This window comes from Anomaloglossus baeobatrachus, chromosome 4 (assembly GCF_048569485.1).
Source record: "Anomaloglossus baeobatrachus isolate aAnoBae1 chromosome 4, aAnoBae1.hap1, whole genome shotgun sequence".
NCBI lineage: Eukaryota > Metazoa > Chordata > Amphibia > Anura > Aromobatidae > Anomaloglossus > Anomaloglossus baeobatrachus.
Genome location: NC_134356.1, coordinates 197,398,010 through 197,414,399, shown reverse-complemented (window position 1 = coordinate 197,414,399; position 16,390 = coordinate 197,398,010). Strand labels below are relative to the sequence as shown.

General features: G+C 44.5%; 1 protein-coding gene across 1 annotated transcript; it reads right to left on the bottom strand.

Annotated features, from left to right (window-relative positions):
- Positions 1-2,593: 2,593 nt before the first annotated feature.
- Positions 2,594-5,169, bottom strand: DUSP1 (dual specificity phosphatase 1). The gene is made up of 4 exons (XM_075344619.1): positions 4,640-5,169; positions 4,387-4,535; positions 3,974-4,193; positions 2,594-3,677 (listed from the first exon to the last, which is right to left on the bottom strand). The coding sequence occupies exons 1-4, from the start codon at positions 5,007-5,009 to the stop codon at positions 3,307-3,309; spliced, it is 1,110 nt and encodes a 369-aa protein (XP_075200734.1). The 5' UTR covers positions 5,010-5,169; the 3' UTR covers positions 2,594-3,306.
- Positions 5,170-16,390: the final 11,221 nt, after the last annotated feature.

The window sequence follows — 16,390 nt, the reverse complement described above, 5'->3', positions numbered from 1 at the left end:
ACTCGGCATCGCAGCATCAGCTTGCGATGTCGTAGTGTGCAAAGTACCCCTAAGTTTTATATGCAGATTTTCCCCATTGACTTGCATTTGATAAAGAAAAAACACAGTTACAAAACGCACATGGGTGTTAAGTGCGGCCCTGCTGCGGAAGTGCATTAAAAACTCATGTCAGGGACCCCCAGAGCATTTCGCTCAGGGTGCTATATGTATATATATATACACACAGTATATATATATATATATATATGTATATATATATATATATATATACAGTGGAACCTCGGTTTACGAGTAACCCGGTTTGCCAGCATTTCGCTATACGAGCAAAGCTTGCTGTAAATTTGTAACTCACTTTACGAGCAAGCTTTGCTGTACGAGCAAATACTCACCGCACACACGTCCGGTTCCATACTTTCACCGCGCTCTGACCCGCTCTTGCAGTCCGCATAAGCACACACAAACACACAAGCACGAACGCACACACATATTATTCTCACCTTACCTTACGTTCATTCGCCGACCTCATGATTCTTGTAGTTTGCTGGTACAGGATGTGTATCAGTAACCATCGCTACGATGGAGGAACTTCTGCTGTCAGCCGCTACTCAAAGGCAGTGCGCTGGCCAATCAGAGGCTCCTGCCTTTGACGTCAGCACTCTGGCAGCGGAAGTTCTTCCATCGTCACAATGGTTACCCGATATATATCCTGTACCGGCGAACTACAAGACTCATGAGACCGGCGATGGAACAGAAGGTAAGGTGAGCATAATATGTGTGTGTGCGTGTTTATGTGTATTGTATATATATATATATATATATATATATATATATATAAAATAAAAAAAAATTTACATGGTTTGTCCCCATTTTCTTCACCCCCTTTAAAAAAAACTTGCTATCAACATGGTTTAGAAGTTTCTCACCTAGTCTGAGCAAGTAATCTTTAATTTGATTGCCTGGTTGTAGTTTTGGTGGGAAGGATTTTCCTTTAAAAAGGGGCCAGTTCACGCGATCCTCGCACTCGTTTGAAGAAGCAGCAGCCCACCCTTTTTGTGTTAAATTGTCGTGGCGTTTTTTAAGCATGGCATAGTCCCCCAGCTCATGCTGAGTAGACTTGGTTCATTTTATTATTTTTTGGGTGAATTATAAGAATAATAATAATAATTTTATTAATTTATATAGCGCTATTAATTCCACAGCGCTTTACATACATTTGCAACTATCAAGTATATTACTCAAAAAACATACTGATAGGTAATTTAGCTTGTGAGCCCCAATGGGGACAGTGTGGCTGATGTATGTAAAGCGCTGTGGAATTAGCTAATTATTATTATTTATTTAATATATATGGTTTTATTATTTGATTGATGTAACCCTTTAATAAACATCGCGGCCTATTTTATTTATATAACTTTGTGGTGTCCTTTCAATAATTTTAGCAATAGGCATTATGCTACAATGTAATCCGCACCAAAGTATATCAATGAAGTTTTATCAACGCCAAATACTTGGAAGTATCAAAAAGAAAGCAACTTTGTTTAAAACGTGACAAACCAACAAGAAAAGAAAAACCGCAGTATCAAAAACGGGAGAAAAATGCATGCAAAAATGAATGTAAACAAAACGCAAGTTACCTAATTTACATAATAAAAATTCTGTATCATCAAAAACTCTCCAACAGATTATCATGGGATCGTAGCTTTAAGGATACAAACTACGGTGAGGACCATGATTGATGGTGGAGCTTAAGCATCAACATGCTCGGGAAGGAAAGGTCCTAGTAAAGAAAGATAGGCTGTTGAATTCAGTATATTATTACAGTATTATGATATGGTCCTAGAAGTAAGAGATTGGCTGATAGTTTACTGTATGGTCAAATCAGATACAATTAGCATTGTATGATATGTTGAGACTTAAAGGGGTATTCCCATCTCCAAGATCCTATCCCAATATGTAGTAGGTGTAATAATAAGTATATTAGCAAATACCTCCAATTAGAAATGTATAGTTCTCCTGATTAGCTATGTCTCTTACCTCATGTGCAGGGCATTGCAGCTTAGGTATCCATGGTTACCTCCACTCATATAGTTGCTTGTGGTCGTAACCATGGATACATAAGCTGCAATGCTCTGCACATGAGGTATGGGGAAAATTGGAGTTATTCGGTAATATTCTCATTATTACACTTACTACATGTTGGGATAGGATCTTGAAGATGTGAATACCTCTTTAGAGGATTATTGTTGATAAATGTAGCAGAATTCAGTTGATGTAGGATATCGGGTCATCATTAAAGATTAATAGAAGTTCATAAACATAGAAACTGAATGTACATGGTTTTCTATGATGTTATTGTGGTTATTGCTTCATTTCTTATATACTTTGCTGTGTCTATTGGTTTCCCATGTGGCAGTGTTTGTGTATACATGATTTAGGAGAATCCTGGGATGACAGGGACTGATGTGAGGGATTACTTGCACGTACTGTGGCATATGTTAGACATTTATTGCTTTGTCTACTATAATTGTACTGTTACTGGGTTAGCTGTTATGGCCGCCCTGACCATGAATTAATACAAGATATACGCAGCACATTTCAGTACAAAGTCATAATTTATTCTATTCGGTATAAAAAGTCATAGTTCTGTATTAAAAATGTCTTCTCCCAGGAGAAGAAATATATTATTTGACATCATAAATAAGATTATAGCATATATACAATTGTCAGCAAACTCAGAAGAAGGCTCCGGCCTAGTGCTATTTGTATCATCAGTGCTTTGGAAACTGAAGCTGGTCTTGAACTACGAACAGGAATTACAGTACCAGAAAATACTGAGGTATTTCTTCTTTGCTTTCGTTGAAAAAGCTGAAATCTTAGGCATCCGAAGGCAGGACGAAGCTTGCAGAATAAATAAAGGACGTACATTTCTTCTTTACGTTTTACAGGCAGCAGCCTCTCTTGCACTATACGCAGTACAACAAGTTCAGGAATGGAAAAAAATACTGTCGAATCCCCATTAAACGGAGATTATAAATACAATTTAGACGTAAAAAAAACAAAAAACTAAAAAAAGGCAATTGTGACCTGTCTTTTTCTGATTTCCTCAGTGGTCAGGACTTGTGTCCAAAATCACGACAAGTCATGTCAGTTTGCATGTTCATTGTGGTTTCACCAGTTCGTCTCGCCCCGTCACGCCGATTCGGCAGTGATGGCTTAAAAGAAAATAAAATAGGAAAAATAAAAAATTATTGCACTTAAGGGTAACACATTTAGTCCATGTGCTTTCAGTCCAGTTGGGTTGGTGCCTCAGCAGCTTGGCGATGTAGTGATTGGACTTTTTAGGTAACTTAGAGAACTCGTTGCTGAGTGGACGGGGATGGAAACTGGGAAATTGAAGACAGTAGTGGTAGATGTCCCCCTGTCCAAAACCGATATCGAGGGGCTACCAACTTCTGCCGAGCAAGATGGGGCGAGTACTTGAGACTCAAACTGAAGAAGCTGTCCCATGAAACTGAAATTAGGGGAAATGATGCTCCTTCTCTGCTTGACAAACTCAAAAGCCTCATCCAGCTTAACCCGGTTAGTCCTCATTAGATAGGCCAAGCAGATGGTAGCTGATCGAGAAATACCGGCCTGACAGTGGACAAACACTCTTCCTCCTTTATTTTTTATAGAGTCTGAAAACAAACAAAAACGAAAGGTTAATATAAGCATCCAACAATATAATACATAAGAAACAGTAACGGAAGTCTACAGTGCACTGGCTAGATATAGGAGAATATGCCCAGTAGGGACTTTACCAGCACTGAACACAAAAGGGGATAATCCCAGTGACTATGGTATTCATATGGTCAGCTTGTCCCCATATAAACAATGGGATCTGTAGCCTAGCAAATCATCTACAACTAATCATTCCTGACTGCTCAGATAAAATGATAGATCCTGTTCACATAGAATATTATGAAATATTTACCTATGAAATCAATGGCCTCATTGAACCAGGAGCTGATGTCTGCTTTGTGACTGTCTTCCACAGGAATGCTCTTGTATTGGAAGTGTCCCTCAAAGTGGTTGGGGCAGTTGGCAGAAACATTGATCAGGGCTGTGATGCCAAGGGTATCCAGCATGTCCTTTCTGGAGGCATGATAGGCACTGCCCAAGTACAAAAAGGGCAAAATTTCCACTGGTCCACCCTGGAAAGTAGCAAGAAAAGAGAAGAAATGGTCATTCATTGCACTGGTAAACACTAATATTATATACATATATATATATATATATATATATATATATATATATATATATATATATATATATAGGCATGATCAGCCATGGTACTGCTTACATATGAATATAAGTACAAATTTAAGGGACATAACATATACCAACCTGATCATATAGTGGGGTGCCACAGGGGGTACAGTTGGAGTCGGCACTGCCTGGCACACTGCTGGCACTCAAGGGCAGGCTCAGTCCCACTGGAGGAGAACATTTGTTGCAGAATTCTGGACACTCAGAAGAAAATGCTTCATAGCCACCTGAGAAAGAGAATGGATATCATGAGATCACACGGCACTACAAAGGGTTAAAGTGACAGGATCTTTGTCAATGAAGAGGTTTTTGGAGGGAAAGATCAATGTACCTTTAAGAAAGAAGATCCTGCTGCCCCGGGGGTCTCTGCACAGGGCAGTCACTGCCAGCATCATGGTGCTGTCCTTGCGGAGGGGCTCCAGCTCACAGGTCCGCTCATCCAGCAGCACCACCGCCTCGTACAGGCCGGCGATCAGCCGGCAGCGCTGCTCCTCATTGGGGATGATGTGCTCCAAGCCCATGCTGCCCTTAGCCCTCCGCTTCACGATCGTGCTGAAACGAACATTGCTGGAGCCCAGAATGTGAGACGAGCTGAAGGAGAAGAACGATCGGCAGTCCAGGACCAGGCACTTGTGCGCCCGATCTGCCAGGAGGGCTTTCAATGTGCTGCAATCCATGGCACAAATCTCCATATTGACCATAGCTCTTCTTAGTCCGTGCTTCTTCAGACAGTCGCCTTGTGGCTACCTTGTCTGAAAGTTACAATAAATAGGGATAGAGTCCAGGTAGGGATCAGCCAGCCGTGTCGTGGGTTGCTTTAGCCTTGTGCTTGGCTGGCTGGCTGACTGGCTGGCTTATGCAGTGAGCTCACACCGTATATATACAGAGCGGGGGGCTGGCTTTTTGTGAATGGGATGGGTCGTGTTCAGAATGAAGCCGCTCTGGTGACGTCAGTCTACACAGAGATCGCTGCTTCCTGCTCCGTGCACTGGCGGCAGGGAACGGCAGGGGGCGCGCTGACTCTGACCAGCCGCAGCGCACGGAGGCGGCTGTGCTGAGGAGGGTGGTGGGAGCTTATGTAATGAGCAGGGCAGTGTGCTCATGGTGGGATCTCAGGGGATGACTGAGGTACAAAGGGGGACGGGGATTAGTATGACATAAGGAGACTGGTGTAGATGAGGTCTAGTGTATGGTGCGAGAAGCCAATGCTAAGGTTAATCAAAGGGGGGAGAGGTTTGGGTTCCCTGTTTTAGCCAGTGGAATAAAGACTGATCGCTCTCAGAAACAAAAACAAAGTTGTTAGCCATTAAAATGTAACAATTCATTATATCAATAGTATAATTTTATTTATCTTACTGAGGGCAGCCAAACTTTAAGGTTTATGTGAAAGGTCAAGTTAGTAGTTCTGCTATAGGTTATATTTATTATGGTGCTTCTAGGGTTGATGTGAGGTAGAAGAGATGCTGGGTCATATATGGAGGCAATGGTGCTATAAGGGTTAATATGTAGGAGACATGCGGTGGTATCTCCACAGGCAGTGGTGCTATAAGGGTTAATGTGTGGTAGAAGAGATGCTGGGTCATCTGTGGAGGCAATGGTGCTATAAGGGTTAATGTGTGGTAGAAGAGATGCTGGGTCATCTGTGGAGACAATGGTGCTATAAGGGTTAATGTGTGGTAGAAGAGATGCTGGGTCATCTGTGGAGGCAATGGTGCTATAAGGGTTAATGTGTGGTAGAAGAGATGCTGGGTCATCTGTGGAGGCAATGGTGCTATAAGGGTTAATGTGTGGTAGAAGAGATGCTGGGTCATCTGTGGAGGCAATGGTGCTATAAGAGTTAATGTGTGGTAGAAGAGATGCTGGGTCATATGTGGAGGCAATGGTGCTATAAGGGTTAATGTGTGGTAGAAGAGATGCTGGGTCATCTGTGGAGGCAATGGTGCTATAAGGGTTAATGTGTAGGAGACATGCGGTGGTATCTCCACAGGCAGTTGTGCTATAAGGGTTAATGTGTGGTAGAAGAGATGCTGGGTCATATGTGGAGGCAATGGTGCTATAAGGGTTAATGTGTAGGAGACATGCGGTGGTATCTCCACAGGCAATGGTGCTATAAGGGTTAATGTGTGGTAGAAGAGATGCTGGGTCATATGTGAAGGCAATGGTGCTATAAGGGTTAATGTGTGGTAGAAGAGATGCTGGGTCATCTGTGGAGGCAGTTGTGCTATAAGGGTTAATGTGTGGTAGAAGAGAAGCTGGGTCATATGTGGAGGCAATGGTGCTATAAGGGTTAATGTGTGGTAGAAGAGATGCTGGGTCATATGTGGAGGCAATGGTGCTATAAGGGTTAATGTGTGGTAGAAGAGAAGCTGGGTCATCTGTGGAGACAGTGGTGCTATAAGGGTTAATGTGTAGGAGACATGCAGTGGTATCTCCACAGGCAATGGTGCTAAAAGGGTTAATGTGTGGTAGAAGAGATGCTGGGTCATATGTGGAGGCAATGGTGCTATAAGGGTTAATGTGTGGTAGAAGAGATGCTGGGTCATCTGTGGAGGCAGTTGTGCTATAAGGGTTAATGTGTGGTAGAAGAGATGCTGGGTCATCTGTGGAGGCAATGGTGCTATAAGGGTTAATATGTGGTAGAAGAGATGCTGGGTCATCTGTGGAGGCAATGGTGCTATAAGGGTTAATGTGTGGTAGAAGAGATGCTGGATCATATGTGCAGACAATGGTGCTATAAGGGTTAATGTGTGGTAGAAGAGATGCTGGGTCATATGTGCAGACAATGGTGCTATAAGGGTTAATGTGTGGTAGAAGAGATGCTGGGTCATCTGTGGAGGCAATGGTGCTATAAGGGTTAATATGTAGGAGACATGCGGTGGAATCTCCACAGGCAGTGGAGCTATAAGGGTTAATTAAAGTATAGGAGACATGTGGGGTCATCTCCACAGTGCAGTTGGGGATGATGTGCTGTACTAAGTGCTCGTGTTTTGAGGGTTAATGCGTGGTTTGGGGCTAATGTAGGACTTTAGTGAGATCCCAAATGTAATGGGTTTGGGGCAGACCGTTGCCCAATCCTTTTTCTTATGGGATAGAAGCCAGATGGATTCCACAGCAAGTTATCTCCTCCTACATGTAAAATACAAACACACAGGGCAAGTGTAAGAACAAAAATGACACAATGGCTCAAAGTGAGCACAACATAACTGGCATCTTCTGCCCCATGCTGGTCCATGCCATGGCCGCCCCTGAGTGCGGCACACAGTGATATAGACTTCTAGTCTCCTCACTACTGAAATGTGTAATGAAGGCTTTGCCAGGAGTGATTCTCCTCTAAACACAGCACACTGGGGTGTTCCACATGTACTTTACAGTGACATCACACAGCTCCGGCTCTGCCCTCCGCCCAGCCCTGTGTGCTGCCAGAACAGTGACGTGCAGTCACACAGTGCCCGGCCCGGGGAGGAAGCACACTGCTGTAACCCGACCCGCCAGCACAAGGGCCCGTGGAGGAAGCACACTGCTGTAACCCGACCCGCCAGCACAAGGGCCCAAGGAGGAAGCACACTGCTGTAACCCGACCCGCCAGCACAAGGGCCCGGGGAGGAAGCACACTGCTGTAACCCGACCCGCCAGCACAAGGGCCCGGGGAGGAAGCACACTGCTGTAACCCGACCCGCCAGCACAAGGGCCCGGGGAGGAAGCACACTGCTGTAACCCGACCCGCCAGCACAAGGGCCCGGGGAGGAAGCACACTGCTGTAACCCGACCCGCCAGCACAAGGGCCCGGGGAGGAAGCACACTGCTGTAACCCGAACCCCCAGCACAAGGGCCCGGGGAGGAAGCACACTGCTGTAACCCGACCCGCCAGCACAAGGGCCCGGGGAGGAAGCACACTGCTGTAACCCGACCCGCCAGCACAAGGGCCCGTGGAGGAAGCACACTGCTGTAACCCGACCCGCCAGCACAAGGGCCCGGGGAGGAAGCACACTGCTGTAACCCGACCCGCCAGCACAAGGGCCCGGGGAGGAAGCACACTGCTGTAACCCGACCCGCCAGCACAAGGGCCCGGGGAGGAAGCACACTGCTGTAACCCGACCCGCCAGCACAAGGGCCCGTGGAGGAAGCACACTGCTGTAACCCGACCCGCCAGCACAAGGGCCCGGGGAGGAAGCACACTGCTGTAACCCGACCCGCCAGCACAAGGGCCCGTGGAGGAAGCACACTGCTGTAACCCGACCCGCCAGCACAAGGGCCCGGGGAGGAAGCACACTGCTGTAACCCGACCCGCCAGCACAAGGGCCCGGGGAGGAAGCACACTGCTGTAACCCGACCCGCCAGCACAAGGGCCCGGGGAGGAAGCACACTGCTGTAACCCGACCCGCCAGCACAAGGGCCCGGGGAGGAAGCACACTGCTGTAACCCGACCCGCCAGCACAAGGGCCCGGGGAGGAAGCACACTGCTGTAACCCGACCCGCCAGCACAAGGGCCCGGGGAGGAAGCACACTGCTGTAACCCGACCCGCCAGCACAAGGGCCCAGGGGAGGAAGCACACTGCTGTAACCCGACCCGCCAGCACAAGGGCCCGGGGAGGAAGCACACTGCTGTAACCCGACCCGCCAGCACAAGGGCCCGGGGAGGAAGCACACTGCTGTAACCCGACCCGCCAGCACAAGGGCCCAGGGGAGGAAGCACACTGCTGTAACCCGACCCGCCAGCACAAGGGCCCAGGGGAGGAAGCACACTGCTGTAACCCGACCCGCCAGCACAAGGGCCCGGGGAGGAAGCACACTGCTGTAACCCGACCCGCCAGCACAAGGGCCCAGGGGAGGAAGCACACTGCTGTAAGCCGACCCGCCAGCACAAGGGCCCAGGGGAGGCCCGCGCAGTGCAAGGAATAGGAGCACGCAATGTTCTCAATAGGATTCTATACAGAAATAATTAGATGCAGATTGCCACTTCTAATGTTTTCACTGAGTCTGAAGGGGACTAGTGTGAGGTAGTGTGTGAGCACTGCGCTACGAAGCTTAGTTTGGGCCTAATCCTCGCCAAAAATCACAAAGAATGACCACAAGGAATGATAGAGAAGGATAACATGGTGTCACATCAGCAGTGTCATCATCAAATGCATGAAATGTCATCTGATATTCAGATAAATCAATATATTAAGTATTCACCAATACTCCACACATGAGACCACTGCCATTATTGCCAGCTTTCTAGAAACCATGACAGAGAAGATAGTTATGGATTTTAAGATACGAAAATAAATATTTATTCCTTTATATAGTGCTATTAATTCCACAGCGCTTTACATACATTGGCAGCGCTGTCCCCATTGGGGCTCACAACCTAAAGTCCCTATAAGTATGTCTTGGAGTGAGGGAAAAAACCCACGCAAAGTCAGAGAGAACATACAGACTCCTTACAGATGTTATCCTCAGTGGGATTTGAACCCAGGACCCCAGCAAGTAAGTCTGCAGTGCTAACCACTGAGCCACAAATTCTATTGACTTTCAGGGACTCTGTCACCAATTTTTTGCTACCACATCTGAGAGCAGCATGGTATAGGGGCAGAAACCCTGATTCCAGCAATCTATCACTTATTGGGCTGCTTGTGGCAGTTTTGATAAAATCACCGTGTTATCAGCAGCAGAACCACCAGTTCTCTGAATAACCCCAACTACACTGATTGGCAGCTTTATGTCTACACTGTGCATAGGCAGAAAGCTGCCAATTACTATAAGGGTTAGACTTATACAGAACTCATAAATATAGAGGACTACCTGGAAGCAGGTTTACTAGTCCTCTACTGATAATCTCCTGCTAATAAAACAGTGATTTTATAAAGAATACAACAAGCAGCCCAGTAAGTTTATCCATTCCATCATTGGAATCAGGGTCTCTGCCTCCAAATCTTTGTGCATTCAGATTATGTGGGAAAAAATGTGGTGACTTTTAAGGTCCTTTTACACTAGCTAAACATGTGCCATTCATAAGAATGCAATGAAAGCAATGAAAACCTGGGCTCAATGTGAGCGAAGATCTATAAAATGTACAAATATGTTTCATAAATTGCGTAATATTTCTGAAACCGTTGCAGTTCTCAGAACAGGTGCCCACCATTATTTTGGACCATTGTCATTGTGCCATAAGTTTACATCTCCTAGTTCCTAAGCCTTCCTTCTCTATAATGGATGCATACTGCAACGAAATACAGATAGGGACTTTAGATTGTGAGCCCCAATGGGGACAGTGTTCCTGATGTACGTAAAGCGCTGCGGAATATGTTAGCGCTATATAAAAAAAAAGATTTAATTTGATACTGTTTCATGGTGTTTATTATTGTACACTTTTTTGTTTAGTAAATATTTATACAAAAACTTCAGACCCGTCATGTTGCTTTACACATGGAGAAATATTGATACATTTATAGGAAACAGAAAGAAAGGTCAATGACATGTTGATGTCCATATCTCAGCTGAATGGGTGATATAGGTTCATATCCTAAAAACATTGGGGGTTGAGGAGTATATGTGTTACCACAATCTAACCTGGCAAAATAAGTTATAACACCGATTGTATCAAAGATCAAAGGAAGAATATGTTCCCTGGTGTCCAGTGGCAGGGGCTTATCATAGTGACACATGAGCAGCAATAATATAAGAATATTTATTCACTTATATAGCGCTTTTAATTCCACAGCACTTTACATACATAGGCAACACTGTCCCCATTGGGGCTCACAATCTAGAGATCTAGAGATCAACATATGGTTTATTAATTTCTATACCATCTTACAGTATATAAACGCTTCCGCAGCTTGATGAGTATCAAAAGGTGTAGAAAATGTTCCAGTGTTGGTGAAAATCCTGATGGGGTAGAAAACAGGAGCTGTCTATGCCCATTTATCCCACCTCATTTTCCCACACCCCCTGTGATTAGGCGCAATGATCTCTGAAAAGGGCAGAGATCCAGGGCAGAGACCCCCATGTATTATAAGAAGAATAATGTGGGGGTGGAAAGCTTATCCTCAGTGGGGTTGTGGGCAGAGAAGTCTATTCAGGAGGCAGGAGAGTGGAACAAAACAGTTAAATTGACGCTACAATAGGGAAATAGCTCACCAGTAAATAATGGTTAACCATTAACCTGTCAAGAGCAAAGAACATCGCAGGCAGGAAAATTACTGACAACTTATTTTTTCTTACGATTCACCTGTTATGAATTCAGGATTTAGCTATAAATTGTATCCTCAATTCTGGGGGAAGTGACTATTAAAGAAGAGAAAGGGAATGGGCTGCGCACCTGTGTGTTCACTTTATTTCCTAGAATTGTAGTGACGACATACAGAAGCTAGAAGAAAGGCAGGTCAGGATTTGTGGCAGCAACGCAATAGTGTAAGGGACTGAAATAGCATATTCTGCCTCCTATGTGATATTCTATAGAGGATAGTGTGAGCAAAGAGGACATGGTGGTGGCAATCATTAGTAATTAAAGTAGCTACGCACCACATTTGCGGTCTCATCACATATCTATCTATCTATCTATCTATCTATCTATCTATCTATCTATCCATGTATCTATCTATCTATCTATCCATGTATCTATCTATCTATCCATGTATCTATCTATCTATCTATCCATGTATCTATCTATCTATCTATCTATCTATCATCTATCTATCATCTATCTATCTACCTATCTATCATGTATCATCTATCTATCTACCTATCTATCTATTCATCTATCTATCTATCTCTATCTTCTATCTATTATCTATCTAATCTATACACTTTCTATCTATTATCTATCTATCGATCTATCTCTCTATCTATCTCTCTGTCTATCTCTCTATCTATCTCTATCTATATATCCCTCTATCTATCTATCTATCCCTCTATCTATCTATCTCTCTATCTATCTATCTATCTATCTATCCCTCTATCTATCTATCTATCTATCTATCTATCCCTCTATCTATCTATCTATCTATCTATCAAATCAAATCAAATAGGCTTTATTGGCAGGACCAAAAAACTATTAGCATTGCCAAAGCAAAAAAAGAAGTGTGAAAGGGGAGTGGGTTAGGGTTGTGGGGATGGGGTGTTGGGGCCACAATTTAGGGAGTGATGGCCCATTTGGAGGTCTTTAGTACCCCTCATCTTATGACAAGTGGAGACATATTGGGTGGCGATCTCCACCATTGATTCTTCGTCCCCCAGTAGAATGCGGAGTTTCCTCTCCTCGTCCATGGATGGAAAGTCCGGGGTATGAGTGGTAAGTTTCTGAAAGTGGGAGGCCCTCACTGCTGAGTATTTGTCACAGTGCAGTAGGAAATGCGCCTCATCCTCCAGAGCCCCCTGCTGGCAGTGCTGGCACAGTCTGTTCTCCTGCAGCTTGTATGTCTGTCGGTGCCGCCCTGTTTCCACCTCTAGGCTGTGGGCACTCAGTCTGTACAGGCTCAGGGTCTGCCTGTCTTTGGGGCATCTATCTATCTATCTATCCATCTATCTGTCTATCCTTCTATCTATCTATCTATCTATCTATCCATCTATCTATCTTCTATCTATTATCTGTCTATATATCTGTTTTACTGTCTATCTATTATGTAGCCATCTAATTTATATCCTTTCTATTATCTATCTATCGCTATCACATATCTATCTGTTTTAATGTCTGTTTATCTATCTATCTAATCTATATCCTTTCTATCTATTATCTATTTGTTTTACTGTATGTTAATATATCTACCTGTCTGTATATCTTCTCTGTCTATTTAGCTATCAAAAATGTGCTGGTCTCGGGCACGGACATATCATTGATGCAATCTGTGTGGCGGCACAGGGGCCCAAGATGTAAGGGAGTCACATCTACCTCCAGAGCAGATGGAATTGTGCATTATGATGAGCTCTTGGGCTGAAAGGGCCCATATATTGCTCTTGCACAGGGCCCCTTCTGTCTGTGTTCACCAGTGGCTGGTCCGTTATATTATGCTTTGGTCAGACTGTAAAGGCCACTTTACACACAATGATATCGCTAGCGATCTCGTTAGCGATGTGACACGCCCAGATCATTGTTAGATTTGCCGAGATCGCTCATAGGTCGTTTTGTAGCAGTCACACTTACACATCTCACAAACGACGCTACATCGTTCAGCGATATATTGTTTTACCAAGGCGGTCATGTGGACACCATCACACAGCATTCCTCCCAACGATTCCGGCAACGACATACGCGTATAATTGCCCATAGCATACACCCTGGCATGACACCAATCAGAGCAGAGGAGGCGTGGAGCATTGCTCGTAACGACACTCCTGCGTCGCTGATGACGGACACACGAACGATGTTGTTCGTCATTGTCAGGGTGTCAAACGTAGCAATATGTCTGCTGCGTTCCAAACGACGAACAATATTTTGAAAATGAACGACGTGTCAACGATCAACGATTTTCGCTATTTTTACGATCGTTCTCAGTCGCTCATAGGTGTCACACGCAACGATGTCGCTAACGACGACGGAAGTGCGCCATGAAAACCGTGACCCCGACGACCTATCGTCAGATAAATCGTAGCGTGTAACGGGCCTTTACAGGGTTATGTTGTGTGTACTGAGAGCATATAGGGCATTGTAATGGCTGACACGAATATGTTAGCCCACTATATTTTTGAGAATCAGTCGTGTATACTAAGCATTTCCATAAGTTATAAAAAAAAATCTTTTTTTTTCCTATAAGAACGTTTTTCAGGGTCACACATTAATAGCTGCCATTGCATGAATATTGGCCAAATGATAGTTATTAACCAATAATTCTCCCTCCCCACCCCCGAAATGATAGGGAGTGTTGCCTTTTTTTCCCCAGGTGTTCTCCCAGACCTATAATAGTGTGCCCTTTATTTACCACTGACCTTCCTGTGTGAATGTCTCCTCCATTAGTTTACAATGGTTTTACATGACTACATGAAGTAAAGAACAAGGGCTCAGTGCATTGTTTGTTCAGCTGAGCACATAGCAAGGCTGTCAGTATAGGTGTAATACGATGCTGGCTTGGGTTGGCCTCACCTTCTTGATAAAGACCTGTGTTGACTGGTGTCACTCATGTGGGTGAGTCACATATGAGGTCACGCGTTCTACGTGCTGTAGTCCGTGATTTCTGGTCCTGTGATCAAGGAGTAAAGTGCCATACGTAATTATACATTTTACCAGTCAATAAATACAATTTAGTGGGTTTCACGATTAACGGCTATATAATTAAATATGTGGCTGACACAATTTGGTCGGATCTAGCAATATTTGCTAATGCTAAAAAGCCTTACAGCCATTTCACCTCAGGGATAATAAGTTGAGAAAGTTTCCGTTGTGGTGGATCACAGCTCACAATCACGAGAGCCAGAGGAAATGAAGTCAGCAGCTCGAGCCTACTTTATAGACCGCATTTAGGACAAAAATACATCGTGTACTGATCGAAATGTAATTACTCAAAACGAAACGTTGACACATATCACAACCATTCTTGACAGAGATATATTCAATTGTTATGAGTATTTAGGCTGAGGCATAGGCGAATTATAATGAGGGCAATGTGGGCTACCACTTAGGGCCAGAAACTTTGGGAGGGCCCATGACAATATTGCCCTCATTATGATGTTTTGGTGGCAAAACATACTCACCCCGCTCACGTTCCCCCTGCACAAATCACAGGGGCAGGGAGCTTACCTGGAACTAGGCTGCCGGCAGTACAGAACGACAGCACAGCTCCAGGGGAGCTCCCATCCCATTAAGAAGAAATGGAGCCCCGAGGGAAAAGAAGTGTGGTGCGCATGTGTTTTTTATGTGTATGGGATGTGTGGGGGCTCATGCTGTATATATGAGGCTATGGGGGGGCTTGTGCTGTGTATAGGGGCTATGTGGGGGCTCATACTGTGGATAGGAGGCTATGTGGATATATATGCAAGCTGCATATAAGGGGTTATCTGGGGGCTTGTTTATAAGGTCTATGTGGAGGCTCATACTGTATTTAAGGGCTATGTGAGGGCTCACTGTATATAGGAGCTACGTGGGGGCTCATGCTGTATATAGGACACTATGTGGAAGCTCCTACTGTATATAGGGGCTAATAAAATGAGTTTTTGAACCCTGTGGGAGCCCGTAGTGCTCATCATCACCTGACCCTGTGACGGCACAAGCTGCTTCAAACGTGACCTTTTTACAGCCGGGACACCACAAGTCAGGGTGCTCTGGTCTGTATCGAATTCCCCTCTGCCACCCGCTCCGCACAACTCACTATTGGTGCAGATAACCCTTCAACCTCACTGCTCCATGGAACTCCCAGCATCACAGTGAGCAGCATGGACCACCGGCCGAACATATCCGCAGCCTTAATCTGGGTAAGTAATACTCATATTTTGTGGTCCCAATATTATTTTTGTGCGATCAAGGTGGTATTGAGGCAATATCACTATCAACATCTTCACCAACACCATACTTAAATACCCTTCTACTTAAGGACTTTCTGGTCTAGCACCTTCATATACAATTTTTTTAGACACGCAGTGTTCTATTTTTATTACATGTATATAGGGACTATTTGGGTGCTCATACTGTATATAAGCACTATAAAGGGGCTCATACTGTATTTACAGGCTATGTGGGGGCTTATGTTGTATATAGGAGGTTATGTGGGGGCTCATGCATTGAGGCTATGTGAAAGTGCGTTCTGTATATAGGAGGGCTGTGTGAAGGCTCATACGCTATATAAGGAGTTTCAAATTGAGTTATTTCCAGCATCACGTCCAAGTAAACGTAAATTTGAAAATCCATTTTATTTCAGATGTAGTAAAGCTAACACTCGGTTAGGTGGACATCCAGATTAAAAAAACGTCTTATGCGTTTCGAGCCTGGAGTGGCTCTTAATCCTAGACATATAATGCTCAAATAACACACAATAAATGGTAATATAAGTGATCACTCCCCCAGCAGGGTGTAAACAACATATACGGATATATAGAGATCCCATAGACATTGGAGCAGCCAATCAATGAGCTAAGCGGCTCTGCCCATACATATGAAACTTTCCCCTTAGAG